The following is a 14,537-nucleotide window of genomic DNA, read 5'->3' on the forward strand; positions in this document are numbered from 1 at the left end:
GGCAACAGCAATGAAAACACTACAGGGAGCTTTCATGACAAAGCAAAAAGTTGTGAACAACTATATCGAGAAGTGTGCTGCTCTTGAACAGAAACTGGAGCTACAAACAATTGAGACTGAAAGAGTTAATCGTTTGTTGAAAAGTTACTCATGTACTTCTTATGTCATTGACATGATTTATCCAACTGTTGAAGGAATGAAGGCATTTGAAGATGATGAAGTAACTAAAGAGCAAAAGATTACTAATGAAAAGACTCCAGAGAAGAAGACTGAGAAGAAAAATGACACAAAGAAAAATGCTGACAAGAAGAGTTCTGGTAAGAAACAAGGTGTCAGTTATAACAAGTGTCCACCCCCGCTGGAAAATGGATATTTGCCCAGAAATCCAAATTCTGAAAGAGTTAAAAAGGCTACAAACTTATAGTGGGAGTCGGAGTCGTCAGTCAATTTGCCAGAAAATATTGATGTCACGTTTACATCGTCTACATTGATCAACAATCTCAATTGATGAAGAAAGTGGTAGATCATGTGTTAGATAACGATGAAACAGAGGAGTCAATATGTCGGAGTCAAAGTCCGAGTCCAGCACTCCGGGTCAAAATGAAAAACAAGGAAAAGGAGTTTATGATAAAGAATTCATGTTATCAAAATCTAATTTGGATGACGAACCGTTTAAAGTTGCTTATACTTTGAATGATTCTCACAAATTATATTTTGATGAGGAATTTCCAATAACAGGTGTCAAAACTGAATTGATCAAAAAGGTTTTCAAAATGACAGAAATTAATATTTCTGAAATAAAAGATCTAAATCTTACTGATAAACCTAAAAAATACACCTCAAGAGTTCAACAAAGATTAAACAAGAAAAAAGGTTACAGTTCTGGTTCTGGTTTTCAAAATAAACCAAACCATAACGGTAATTTCAAAAAGAAAGGTTTAGGTTTTACTCCAACAGAAAAACAGAAAAATGAAAAATATGTTCGAGATTTTAAATCAAAGATGACATTTGTTTCAGGTACGTCAGCAGACGAAGAAGAGAAGAAAGAATTCTGGAGACAATCAAACAAAGAGTTCCTTGCAAAGAAGCAAGAGGAAATGAAGACGGTTGATCAAAATAAGAAAACTCGAACCTGTTTTAAATGTGGTAAAATTGGACATCTTGCGGTAAACTGTTCGCAAGCCATTCAAACCAAACAGGGAGTTTTTAAACTGAAAGGAAAAGTGGTTGAGTTTGAACCACCAATTGATAGAACAAAATTATTCAAAAATTCAAAATTTGAAATTGGTGAATGTTCAAACAGGTTTTACAAGAAGAGAGCTAAATCTGACAACCAGAAATGGGTGGTTAAGAAGTCTATTGATAGTCCTAGCGATGATTCTGATAGATCAAAGTCAGAGGAGCTATCTTCTGGCGATGAATCTGATTCCACAAAATCAGAGGAGTCACAGGTTGAGGAAAATGGTGAAAAATCAGTTCCGACTGTGGATGATGAGGATTTTCCACCACTTCGGGCTGAAAATTTTAAGAAGAAAATTCGTAAAATTGAGATTTCTAACCAATTTTATTCTGATAAGCAGGTTTTTGATGTTGAAAAGGCATTTAACCCCAAGGTAAAACAAATTTTTGGTAAAATGGTTGATCGAAAAGTCAAAGGGGTTAAAGAGTTCTATGAGAAGAAGAGGAAAGGTAAGAAACCGAGTGTTGATGACTCGGTAACACCCAAGGCTGGTCAGGCTTGGGTGGATATTTTCTTTGAATGAAAAACCTGACTTGCCGGAGTTCCCAGGTTGGTAAGAGCGGAACATGAATCGACATCATTCTTTATATTTGATTGTTTTTACATACAAGTGATACAGAGGTTTGTTCTGATGAAGAAGATTAGTCAAGGTCATTAATTTGAACCTGATGATATCTTAATACAAGTGGTTGAAAGACAATATGATGAATCACATCCCCGTCCCTACAAATGGTAAAATCAACTAAACTTATTTTCCGGAAAAACCATTTTGATAGTGTTTTGAAATCTGAATGGGAAAATAGTTTGTTGATAGGGGGAGCTCTGATTGTTTATGCCAAGTGAATGGCGATTTGAGGCGATTTGATATCAGTTGTCAACTTACTTGTATAGTTTGTTTTCAATTTTTCTTTAAATGTGTTTGCATTTTAGGGGGAGTAAAAATTTCAGAAAATCCAAAAACATTAGAAAAATTTGAAAAAGACAAAAACATTAAAATGAAAAATGAGTTTTGTTGTGAAAAAAAGGAAATGATAGTACATCAGTGGACTATCACAACATGCTAAAGAAATGGAAAGTTAAAATGTGATAAACAATCTCACTACGGATATGCCAGTAGGTTTTTATACATTTAGTAGATTGTGACGAGATATAAACCTAAATTCAAACTTGTTTATATCGTGGGGAACAACGTCTTGAAATATATGGGTAACCCCGAAATCTTGTTTGAAAAGTCCCTCTTTCTGAGATACTAGATCTTTATGCTTAGTGATATCTGGGGTATTATCCCGGGACTTCTGCTGAATGGAAATTCGGACCTAGTCCCCGTATAATACTTTCTGCAAATGCTTGAAATACAGCGCCGCCCTCAGCATAAAAAATGATGAAACATTGAAAAATGCTAATCATGTGCTGTTGAAGAAAAGATCCTCTAAAGGGGACACACCAAAAGTCGAACCGTCATCTCTCTGCTGAACGAAAGTTCTGACCTGAGCTCTCACGGTTTCGCATCTAACCCCTTACAGATATCATCTAGGTATACTCACCTGTAAGACTGAATATTGGGATCTGGATACGGGAGTATATTCAAGTGGTGGGACACGCGAATAAGTTTAAGTATCTAAGACATTAGTATCGTATCTCGAAACAATTGAACTTTGTGTGAAAATTTAAGTGGATCAATATACTGACAATCTAGGTGAATTGTTTAAAACTTAAAATGAAATGAAGCTTAACGGTGTTGGTGATTTATCTCAGAAACTGATATGATCCTCTTACACAAATTCACAAAAATATTGTCTGTATAGATTTCATTTCTGCATATTTTTATTCCTACATGTGGTGTCAGTTGTTATTTTCATAAAATCCAAAAAGATTTTAGTGTGTTTTAGCATAAATTTTGAAAAATACAAAAAGATTTTCGACAACTGGTGTTGAAAAGCTGATTTTCAAAATTCCAAGTGCTAAACATGATGACATTTTGTGAAGGGGAGTTTGAATTAAAAGATTTTAAAATCTATCTTACAAGTGGTCATCAGAAGTTTTTGTAAAGAAAACGTTTCTGCAAGTGGTTCATCAGAGTCTATAAATGTTAGAACATTTTGTGATTTCTACAAGTGGTGTCTGGGTGTGTTAAAGTTTAATATCATAAAACTTATGTTTGTGGTAGAGAATGTGCAGATTTAAGTCAGGCAACGATCTTGAACCTGTGAAAGCCAGACTGCGATCCCAGCTGATTAAGAGGGGGAGTCTGAATGACAAAGAGCCAGGTTCTGATCCTGAGATTGTTGCTGCTGACAAGATTAAAGATTCAACATTTGAGAGGGAGTGTTTGTTGGTGCTGATGAATAGAGAAGACGTCAACATCTGAGGGAAAAATTTGTTGGTGATGAAAGAGAAGAGAAGATAAAGATTGAGGATACTTACAGCGTCAGATACTTCTAAGAGTTCGAAGAGAAGCCCAAAGACTGATAAAGACTGTAGATGCGAAGACTCGACACTGAAGACTCTGTCAACATCCGAGGGGGAGTTTGTTAGTGCATCCATCTGTCGTCTTCGTCTTGTATCGAGTCTTGTATAGAGCTAGATAGATCAGGGCACGAAAAGCGAGAAAATGAATTAGTGGAGATTCCGCTTGAAATGCATTTAGACATTTCAAGCGAAATCACCTTGTTCTGATTCCGCTCGAGAGTAAATTGCTGATTTCGCTTGAAGTTTAACATGTTAATTCCGCTTGAAACGTGTTCAAGCGGAATCAGGATGCCTATAAATAGGCTGTCTCAAGCGAAATCTCTTAGTCAGTTGTTCTGGTTTGCAACGAAGTGTTGCCGAAGTGTCGTCACGCTGTAAAAGTCATTTTAATCAATCAAATCGACAGTTTAAAGTGTATTCTTGCAGAATTGACCTCAGTTTGTCTGTTTCCGCCGTTCAAACTGAGCGAAACTCTTCTGATCGACTCGTTCGGGTCCGAAAACGATCCTACAATAATGAATAACAGACTAAAACACAAAAGACAATAGATTAAACACAATGGACAACAAAACAAAAAAACACAATGAACAAACATACTAAAACACAAGAGATAACAAACTAAAGACAATAACCATCTTATAATCCCAATTTTTTAAAGATATATGTATACAAATGAATACATAGATTTATAGATTAGTTTGGCCCATTTTCATTACACAAACTATTTCGGCTTGATTTTGTTTAACTTACAAATGAATACATAGACTTATAGATTAGATTATTTCTTTGCAAGTCCAAATCCAAAATCTGAAAGTATAAGCCCACAATGTATGATATTAATTTTTAGTCTTTAGATTTAGATGGGTACATTTTACAACATAACTATATTAACGGTGTACCCCAACAAGATTTTATGTCCAAATAACCAATTGCAAACACTTTTATTTCTACATACAATTCAGCTAAGCCATTTGAACGTTATTATAGACTTAGCATCATATATATCATGTTTCCAGTACTGATTGGAACAACCCAAATAAGTCAAAGTTTGACTGGGATGGCCATTAAAGGTAGATTTTTCTTTAATGTAAACCCAAACTTATCAGTCATATCCATATCTTGTGTTCTCATACCTCCTTCAATCTTCCAATCAAACTTATGAATCAAAGATCCCAACATCAAATGCAACATAATATCCGCAAGAGGCAATCCTGGACACATCCTTCTTCCTGCACCAAACGGGATGAACTCAAAATCACGACCTTTGAAGTCTATCTCAACTTCAAGAAACCTCTCTGGCTTGAATCTTTGTGGGTCCGACCAAACGTTCGGGTCTTGACCCATGGCCCACATGTTGCACATGATCTGCGCGTCTTTTGGGACCATGTAACCTTTGATCTCGACATCAGTTATAGCTTTATGAGGGACTAAAAAAGTAACCGGAGGATGCAAGCGAAGCGTTTCTTTTATAATGGCCCGCAGGTAAGGAACCCTTGAGATGTCTGATTCTTCAAAAGCTCTCTCATCGTTTCCTATTACTTTCTTGATCTCCGCTCGGGCTTTCAACATTTTCTCGAGGTTATGGATTAGTTCTGCCATTGCCCATTCCAACGTGTTTGACGTTGTGTCGGTTCCTACAAGAAATAAGTCATGCACTAAAGAAAATGGTCACCATGAATACTTTTTTACACAACTAATTACGATTTTTTAATAGCAAAGAAGATTACTTACAAAGAGCAACTGTCATTGAGGCTAATTGAGGAGTTTTGATCTTTACCGATGTTTAATAGCAAATCGGTAAGATCCTCGCTTGAAGCATAAGACGAACTTGTACTTCTTACATGCAACCGTTCACTGATATGTTTCTCAAATATTGCCAAAAGCTTCTTGTAAAATTTTGATCTTCGTAGCAAGCCATGTGGATCCAACGGCCGAAGCACAGGAAAATAATCGGCTAAATTTGGTGCACCAGCAATTTCCATGACATCCCATCATACCATGTTCTTAAATTCTTGAGAAGATGCAGAATCATACTGAGCTAAATTAATAGAAAAAATGTAGTTGGAGAGAACGTTTAGAGTTATTATAGCCGCAGTTTCACCAATGTTGATCAGTTTGCCACTCATGCGACAACCATGAACAAAGTCCAGGAGTTCCCTAAATACACCAGCACATACAACGCAGAACCGTCGAGATTATATATGAGCCATGTACCATCATCAATAAAAAAACAAAGTGAGTTCCCTAACTACACCAGCACATACAACGCAGAACCGCCCAATGAAAGCCTTACAATTAATATAATTCATTAAAAATTTTCAAAAAAATGAGATGTGTTTACACAAAGAGATGAGGTCTCACTTGACGGTCAATGTAGCGCAATACATCCCTCCATAGTCATGTTGTTTTAAACTTCTCCTGAAATGATCCCAGTTGAATCAGACAACTGCGTACATGATTTATGTTCAAGTTTAAGAGATAGAATATAGACTCACATTTCGCACATACGCAGTCCAGATTCAACCCTGTTTTACCTTCTCTGTCATTGATTTCGCGAAACATCCACCAAGAAACTGTTTATACCTCTCGTGTTCAGATTGAACCGATCGGCAAGCCAGATTAAACAGCTGTATACCGCCTACTCCGATTATCATCAAAGCGAGCCCGATAAGTAGAAAGTGCCTTTGCACGGGTGTGGCGCTGCTGCAGTGGCTGCCTTGTTTTGATCCATAACCCTGTGGATGAAAGACTTTGAACATGACGGTTAAATCAATTAGCATCAAGCCCTAAAGACACAAATAATCCAGCATCAGAACACATTGATAAGACCCTAACAATCAGTAAACAAATGATAGAAAAATAAATCAAAGAAACATAAAAAAAGTTCAAACACTAACAAATTCTTCATTACATTCAAAAATCCCATCATCTTTCAAACATCCTTACAAAGCTGAATATGGTTGGTGCCCCTTGTCCGCAATAAAAACAGGAATTATTAGACGAACAATTGGAAGAACGATCTGGTGTAAAATTAGACAAACAATTTCAGGCGAATGTTGAGATCAACTTTGCAAAACCCGTGTGAAATTGAGATTATTTAAATCGATTTAGTGATTAAAAAACGTACCCTGACTCGATTGCTGCATTGCCGGAACGGAGACACCGCCGTCGGAATCAATGGCCAGAGGAACCCTAAAGTGATGTAACTTTTTTCTTTCGCCGAGTATTGCGTTTTGATTTGGTGAATCAGGTTGCAGAATTTGGAGGAATTATAAGGGACGGAAGAACGTGATACGTAAAGAGACACCGGATTTCAACCGGTGAATCATAATTATGGTGGAGTTTGGGAGAAGGGAAGAAGAACGCAAGAAAAGATTTCATACCTGGCTAGTTTTATACCCACTCAAATAACTGCTACAAACTCAAAAACTGTCCTCAACTGCAGCAAAATTGACGGAGGGGGAGAACATGGGAGCGCTTCATCGTCTAAAACCACCGCGAACTGATAGGAAATCTTAACTGGTGTTGAAAAAAAAACTGCCAAATTTTTTGGGTTTAAACGGATGATACTAAATCTTGATGATAACCGCCTGAATTATTACGGTCAGGATTTACTAAACATGCGTTTGACCGACGGTTAATTAGCGGTGAACAATTTATTAATAATTTATAGGTTCAAATTTGAATCCCACGCACACGAGTGCAAGTCCTAGTCGTCGCTTGAAACTTCCCACCAATACCAATATGGTATTTCTTTACTTCTTTGACCCATTTAACCACAACTTTGACATCAAAACAGTCACCCATTATCATCCTCCATTTATGTTCAAGATCTTGAATCGCACTGTGCATGTAAGCTCTTCATCTTTGTCATGCAAAATTTGATGGTGGTTTGTTGAATTTCTGTAATTTGAGCTGCTGATGACTTATTCTTATCTGGGTGTGTTGCTTGCTGTATAGACAGGTGTTGTTTGATTAGGGTTTATGATATTATTTTAAATTGGGTAGTTGTTCTTTCATGAATTATGGTTTTGGTAGTATCTGGACTTTGGTTTTAAATTAAGTAGTATTTCTTGGGCTATTTGATATTAGTTACCAAAGGCAAGGGCTAGAGTATTGAGGTGCGTAGGACAGCTCACAAACAGGGGCGGACCTACCTCTTTGGTAGGGGTAACCCCCGCTACCCCTTGGTCGGAAAAAAATTGGAAAAATTAGTGTAAATTTTGGAAAAATTTGACGTTTTTTCGATTTCGTTACGGCTTATTTATAAAACGTTACCCCTTGGTCGGAATCCTAGATCCGCCACTGCTCACAAAGGTGAGAATTTAGGAGTAGGAGGATTACAGGGTTAAGTGAGAAAAAATATTGGATTGATATTAGTTGCATGGTTTTAAAAACACAATAGGCGTTAAGAGAGAGGAGAGGTTCAGGTATGTGAGGCGTTAATCTTATTATTATATTTTGGTCATATGAGTAACATAAACCGCTGCCTTAGGTGTTTTTCTGATTCAGGCAAAAGTGCCAACCAGAATGTTTTGTTAGGCATTTACATGTGCTCAGGCTGTTTCAAATTGTTGTGTTATTCAGGGTTTTTTTCATTACAGCTAATTATCCAGTTGCGTTTTATTCAATTTCAGGTTTCTTTCTTGAAAACCAAGGTTTCCTAAACCTTAACCCGCAAGCATTTTGCGCAATGACTCGTGTCCAACTGATGAGAACACTTGATACACGATTGATAATTTACGCGTTCGTTTGGATCCTTATATCTTGTATTTCCACCAATGCTGTTCAAAGCGACATCGATTGCCTCAAATCCATTAAGGAATCACTTCAAGATCCCGAAAACCTACTTTCTTCGTGGGATTTCAATAACAGTACTGAAGGTTTCATATGTAAATTTGGAGGTGTTGAGTGCTGGCATCCGGATGAAAGTAAAGTTCTAAATATTCATCTTTCTGACATGGGGTTAAAGGGTCGGTTTCCTCTCGCTCTCAAAAACTGCACTTCGTTAACGGGCTTGGATCTTTCAAGCAATAATCTTGATGGACCTCTCCCGGTCAACTTGTCCAATTTCATTCCATATGTCACCAGTCTTGATCTTTCATCAAACAAGTTATCTGGAGAGATCCCGGTGAGTATGGCAAACTTATCATTTCTTAATGTTCTTAAGCTCGATAACAACCAGTTTACGGGTCAGATCCCGCTAGATTTGAGCAGGCTTGATCGGATTAAGGAGTTTAGTGTTACTAATAACCGTTTGACGGGCCAAGTTCCGGCTCTTAAAAAGGGTTCTGTTTCTGCTGATAGCTACGCTGGGAATCTTGGATTGTGTGGGGATCCTTTGCCTCTTTGTGAGGGTAGTACTAAGAAAGCGCGTACAGGTGTAATCATTGGGGCGGCACTTGGCAGTGCTGCTACTGTTGCGTTAGTTGTAGGTGGCGGGATGTTGTTTGTTATGAGAAAAGTTGTTAGAAAGAAAAAAGAAGAAGATCCTGATGAAAATAAATGGGCCCGGAGTATCAAAGGAACCAAAAAGATCAAGGCAAGATGAATGAATGCTTTATTAGCAGTGGATAACGGGTCAAAACATATATATGTTTTTTTGTGTGGGTCGAAATGGGTCAGGCTGTATACACTTTTTGAATAAGTTTTAGTCGTTAAAAATACACTTTTGACCCAAAACTCTATTATTCAAAAAGTTTTAACTTTTCTTTATAAATAATCAGTGTGCCAAATATGATTAAACTTTTTGAAATTTCAAAACAATTTAGTTTATAAAATAAAAATGATTTGGGATGTTATATGCATTAAAACACACTTTGTATGACTTTTGACCCGTTTCCTTTTAAATATAACCTTAATCGACCCGTTCATGAGTAAATGGGTCAAAGCAAGTAATTTTTGTACAGGTGGAAATAGGTCGGGCTGGATTAACCCGCAACACTTTTTGAATACATTTGTTCATTAAAAATACACTTTTGACCCAAAACTCTTTGTCTAAAAAGTTTAACTTTTATAAATAATAACTCTTTGCTTCATATTAACCAACTTTTGTTGTAATTCCAGCTCTCAATGTTTGAAAATCCAGTTTCAAAGATGAGATTGAGTGATCTTATGAAAGCCACCAACAGTTTTAGCAAAGACAACATAATCGGGTCGGGAAGAACGGGTTCTTTATACAAAGCAACACTTGAAGACAGTACCTCGCTTATGATAAAAAGATTACACGACACTCAGCATTCCGAGAAAGAATTTGCATCAGAAATGGCAACACTTGGGAACGTGAAACACCGGAACCTGGTCCCACTTTTAGGCTTTTGTGTCACAAAACACGAACGGCTTTTAGTCTACAAATACATGCCAAACGGTACCCTGCACGACAATCTACACCCCGTTGGCAAAAATGTGTCAAATATGGAATGGTGGGTCCGGTTAAAAGTGGCTATTGGTTCAGCCAAAGGGTTCGCGTGGCTCCACCATAACTGTAACCCACGTATCCTTCATAGAAACATAAGCTCGAAATGCATCTTACTGGATCAAGATTGCGAGCCCAGAATATCTGATTTTGGGCTTGCTAGGCTTATGAACCCGGTGGACACCCATTTAAGTACTTTTGTGAACGGTGAGTTTGGTGATATCGGTTATGTGGCACCTGAATATACACGTACTCTAGTGGCCACCCCTAAAGGTGATGTTTATAGCTTTGGGGTAGTGCTTTTGGAGCTAGTAACGGGTGAAAAACCGACCCATGTGGCTAAAGCTCCTGACAGCTTTAAGGGTAGTTTAGCCGAATGGATTTCTGATCTATCGTCGCAATCAAAACTTCAAGATTCCATTGATGAGTCATTAGTCGGGAAAGGATATGATCATGAGGTGTGTCAAATTCTTAAGGTTGCGTGTAGTTGTGTGTTGTCGGGTCATAAGGAACGACCCACGATGTTTGAAGTGTACCAGTTTTTGCGGGCTATTGGCGAAAAGTACAACTTTACCACGGACAATGAGATTTTGGTACCAACTGATACGGGTGATGCAGGTGATATAGAGCTCATTGTGGCCCGGGATATGAAACCGAAGAATTGATTGATAAGGTTACGGGTAAGATATTTTTATGTTGTATGTATTACTTGTTCTCATGTATATGAATAAGCTATATATTTGTTGGACTTTTGCTTTGTTGTACGCAACGCAGCAAGGGTATAGAAATACGTATTATATGTTATCAAAAGCAAGATTTATAAAATCCATATATGTGGACCTGGCAATCTTGGCCCAACCACTTAAATTTGGGTTGTTTGGGCTTTAAATATACGCTTATCGGTTTTTCTAGGTACAGTCTTATTTTCAATGAGTTTAAATGGGTAAGCTAAAAATAATAAAGTGAAAACTATGGGTCACGATGGACCATTAAAAAAAATAGAATGGGTCATTCAAAAATAGAACGGTGGGTTCCTACTCTCATTACCACCACCAGTGTTCTCTCCATGACTTTAGTCAAACACCCAAAACATCGTTCACACACTCAAATCTCATTGTGGAAAAACTTTCCCCATTGATTCTTGAATGAAACCGCAAATAAGAGTCGGTTAAGATCTATGGATGAAGAAGACGCTGAATTTTTTTTTTTTTTGGTAAAGGTTACCCCGGTGAAATTTTATTAAAACAACCAAACAAGAACAAGTGAGGAACTAAATATCCCTCAGTTCTCTATGATGACATGCCATACTAGAGTATACAAGCGCAAAAAAAGACACGCAAACAAACATAAACACGTCAAACGACCAAACAAGTAACTTATGTTACAACTAGACAACCAATCGCTAGACTAGCCGCATTCATCCTTATCCATTAGCAATCCTCGCGGCAATCTCCACTCCAGCAAAAGTTGATTCACTTGGCTTGAGCTCTTAAACTTCATCGTATGTAGTTTCATCTGAATCGTCATTAAAATCGCCTCAATCAGATGAATAGCACTCCTTTTTTTCTTAGAGAACAATCGTTGACTACGTTCTTGCCACACAAGAAGATGCTGAATTGTATTAATCGATTTCATTTTTTCTAATTTCATTGATTTAATCGATTATAATGTTTTCTGATTTCATTGGTTTAATCAAAAATTTTAGCCTGATTCATAAATTTTGGGTTTTTAGTTTTGTTTCTAATTCATTGATTTTGGCTTCTAATTTCATCGATGTAATAATGTATTCTAATTTTATGAGTTTTGGACTTTTGGTTCTGATTCATCGAGAGTTTTGATTACATTGAGGTAATGAATTTTAATTTCAAGTGTTGTGATTTGAGTTTTGGTGCTAATTCTTGAATTATGGTTTCGAAATTTGAGATTTGTATAAATTTGTAACGATTCTATCCACAAATTCTGATTTTGGATTGAATTTGGTTGCTGCTATCTTCCTGGGGGTTTTCTTCTTCCTTTTTTTTTTTTCTTAAATTGACCTACTCTGACCCGCACTTGGATTTGTCAAAACCCATCCTGACCTAAATCATCCTGGCCTGTTTTTAAAATAACCTATCCTGACCCAAACTTATCCTGACCTAAACCCATCTTACCCCGTCTACCCGCCCGACCCAACCCATTCATTTTGCCAGCTCTACATGTATGTTATCAAAAGCAAGATTTATAAAATCCATAAAAATGTGTTTGCTCCGGCACTCTGGCCCAACCTACCCAAAAAGACCGAGACTAGCCCACCCTATATTTCTCTTGTTTTTGGTTTTAATTTTTCAGAGATTTCGGGTTTGAGTTCAGTCCTCTACCCGACACACACCTCTAGTCGTATATAAACACGTATTACCCCTGATGATGTGGGTAGCTCAAGCTTAATAAACTGGCTAGAATGCAATACAGCTTAAAGGGTTGAAAGCTGAAAGGGTTCGGAATTGACTAACTGTCGTGAACAACAAAAAGCACAAGACAGTGACTGGTCACATCACACTTTACGTGTGAACTCTCCCACTCAACCGCAAATGGAACATGTGGGAGAATACATCCTTTTACCCGCACGTCCAAAGCCTTTAACCTACCAAAAAGGGCAAGCTTTTCACTGCAGTCATGGATCACTAATCAAAGGTTTCTTCTTATGGCCAGCTCTCTCTCTATAAATGACAACTCCTTGTCATTTAGTCGAACATTCCTAATCTCACTCCTTATCTCTTGAACTTGCTTCTTGCATGTAATATTCTTCACTCACTACAATACACTTTCATTAAAACACAAACATTCTGGGATTGAATATTCTTCGATCCATAATTAAAAGTAACAATAACAAAGTGATCCAACCCTACGTACTGCATACGTGGGGGGACCCCACGACCTGCGTTAGGCAAACCGAAACCCTTGAACCCTTTCCTAACCAGTCCAGTTACTATCCTTGGTCTTATATTTGTTGTAGCAACAAGTGGCTCATCCCACATCGTCCCCTGGGCTCGTCGCGGCGCTTCCGGCTTCTCCAAGCCGTTGGAGACGAGGCAAAAAGTGGGGCCCCCTTAATTAATGTCGTTTTTTAACGGCTATTTAAAAAAATAATAATTTTTTTTAATTATTTTAAAACCTATAAATACCCATTCATTTAACCATTTTTATACACAAATTCACCCACACTCTCTAAACAAACCCCTTTACAAAATAATCTTCTCTAAAAAATAGACAATGTCATCTTCCTCTTCGTCGGGTTCGACGGATACCAGAGAAGCCTTAAAATATTTTATAAACACGGTGGTAACCGCGACACAACTAATTATGGAAGAAGAGGAGGAGGAGGTTTCGTCACAACCACGAAACAGGAACCCGGCCATCAACCGAGACCGAGAAGGTTAGTTTTATCTTTATATTTATTTTTATATTTTATAGCGTTGCATTATTTTTATAAGTTATATATGTGTTACTATATATTACTTGCCACATCGTGTAGGTGCTCACGAAAGATTAGTCGCCGATTACTTTGCCGACGAACCGTTGTACTCGGAGACTATGTTTAGACGCCGTTTCCGAATGAGTCGTCGACTGTTCTTACGTATGGCCGACGATTTAGCCTTTTATGACCCTTTTTTTACATTGCGATACGATGCTAGAGGCAAAAGGGGCTTCACCACCTTACAGAAATGCACTACGGCGATTCGTCAACTAGCTTATGGGACAGCAGCCGATGCTTGGGACGAATACTTAAAGATGTCCGAAAGAACTGCTAGAGAATGTCTATACAAGTTTTGCAAATTTGTGGTGAGGCTCTACAGCAAAAAATATTTGCGAAAACCGAGTTACAATGAGGTACAACAATTGTATCAACACCACAAAGCAACGCACGGTTTTCCAGGAATGCTCGGGAGCATTGATTGCATGCATTGGCCATGGCGGAATTGTCCTACCGCATGGCGAGTAATGTATACGCCAGGCGATCAAGGACATCCAACAATAATTCTAGAAGCTGTTGCGTCTCAAGACCTATGGATTTGGCATGCTTTCTTTGGGATTCCTGGTTCGAATAACGACGTCAACGTTCTACAAAATTACGAGATTTTTGACAATGTTATAAAAGGGACCGGTCCTGATACGAGGTTTATGGTTTCGGGAGTGGAGTACAGGCTCGAGTATTATCTGGCCTATGGAATATACCCACAGTACTCTACAATTGTTAAAACTGTTAGGCAACAGCCAGATGAAAAAAGAAAGAAATTTGCCAAGTTTCAAGAAGCGGCGAGAAAAGATATTGAACGGTGTTTTGGTATTCTCCAACAAAGATGACATATTATTGAAAACCCGGCATGCACTTTTACACCCAAAAAGTTGCGATACTGTATGTATGCTTGTATTTTG

The 14,537-nt window shown here is 37.8% G+C and overlaps 3 protein-coding genes across 10 annotated transcripts; 2 read left to right on the top strand and 1 right to left on the bottom strand.

Moving 5' to 3' along the window:
* Positions 1-4,538: 4,538 nt before the first annotated feature.
* Positions 4,539-7,404, bottom strand: LOC110879566 (cytochrome P450 76T24). Of its 7 annotated transcripts, none has more exons than XM_035979761.1 (6): positions 6,837-7,404; positions 6,621-6,729; positions 6,205-6,444; positions 6,071-6,127; positions 5,441-5,866; positions 4,539-5,364 (listed from the first exon to the last, which is right to left on the bottom strand). In XM_035979761.1, exons 5-6 carry the CDS (start codon positions 5,454-5,456, stop codon positions 4,751-4,753), a joined length of 630 nt encoding a protein of 209 aa, XP_035835654.1. In that variant the 5' UTR covers positions 5,457-5,866; positions 6,071-6,127; positions 6,205-6,444; positions 6,621-6,729; positions 6,837-7,404; the 3' UTR covers positions 4,539-4,750. The 7 variants fall into 7 exon arrangements, with proteins under 7 accessions (XP_035835654.1, XP_035835652.1, XP_035835653.1 ...); XM_035979759.1 differs by having other exon boundaries at positions 6,205-6,495; XM_035979760.1 differs by having other exon boundaries at positions 6,205-6,495; positions 6,607-6,729.
* A 24-nt stretch (positions 7,405-7,428) lies between these two features.
* LOC110879550 (probably inactive leucine-rich repeat receptor-like protein kinase At5g48380) lies at positions 7,429-10,963 on the top strand. Of its 2 annotated transcripts, XM_022128031.2 has the most exons (4): positions 7,429-7,561; positions 8,347-8,683; positions 8,873-9,251; positions 9,776-10,963. In XM_022128031.2, exons 2-4 carry the CDS (start codon positions 8,403-8,405, stop codon positions 10,787-10,789), a joined length of 1,674 nt encoding a protein of 557 aa, XP_021983723.1. In that variant the 5' UTR covers positions 7,429-7,561; positions 8,347-8,402; the 3' UTR covers positions 10,790-10,963. The 2 variants fall into 2 exon arrangements, with proteins under 2 accessions (XP_021983723.1, XP_021983716.1); XM_022128024.2 differs by having other exon boundaries at positions 8,347-9,251.
* Positions 10,964-13,373: 2,410 nt separating this feature from the next.
* LOC110932155 lies at positions 13,374-14,465 on the top strand. Its single transcript, XM_022175514.1, has 2 exons — positions 13,374-13,536; positions 13,636-14,465. Exons 1-2 carry the CDS (start codon positions 13,374-13,376, stop codon positions 14,463-14,465), a joined length of 993 nt encoding a protein of 330 aa, XP_022031206.1.
* Positions 14,466-14,537: the final 72 nt, after the last annotated feature.

The sequence above is a fragment of the Helianthus annuus genome, chromosome 11 (genome assembly GCF_002127325.2).
Source record: "Helianthus annuus cultivar XRQ/B chromosome 11, HanXRQr2.0-SUNRISE, whole genome shotgun sequence".
NCBI lineage: Eukaryota > Viridiplantae > Streptophyta > Magnoliopsida > Asterales > Asteraceae > Helianthus > Helianthus annuus.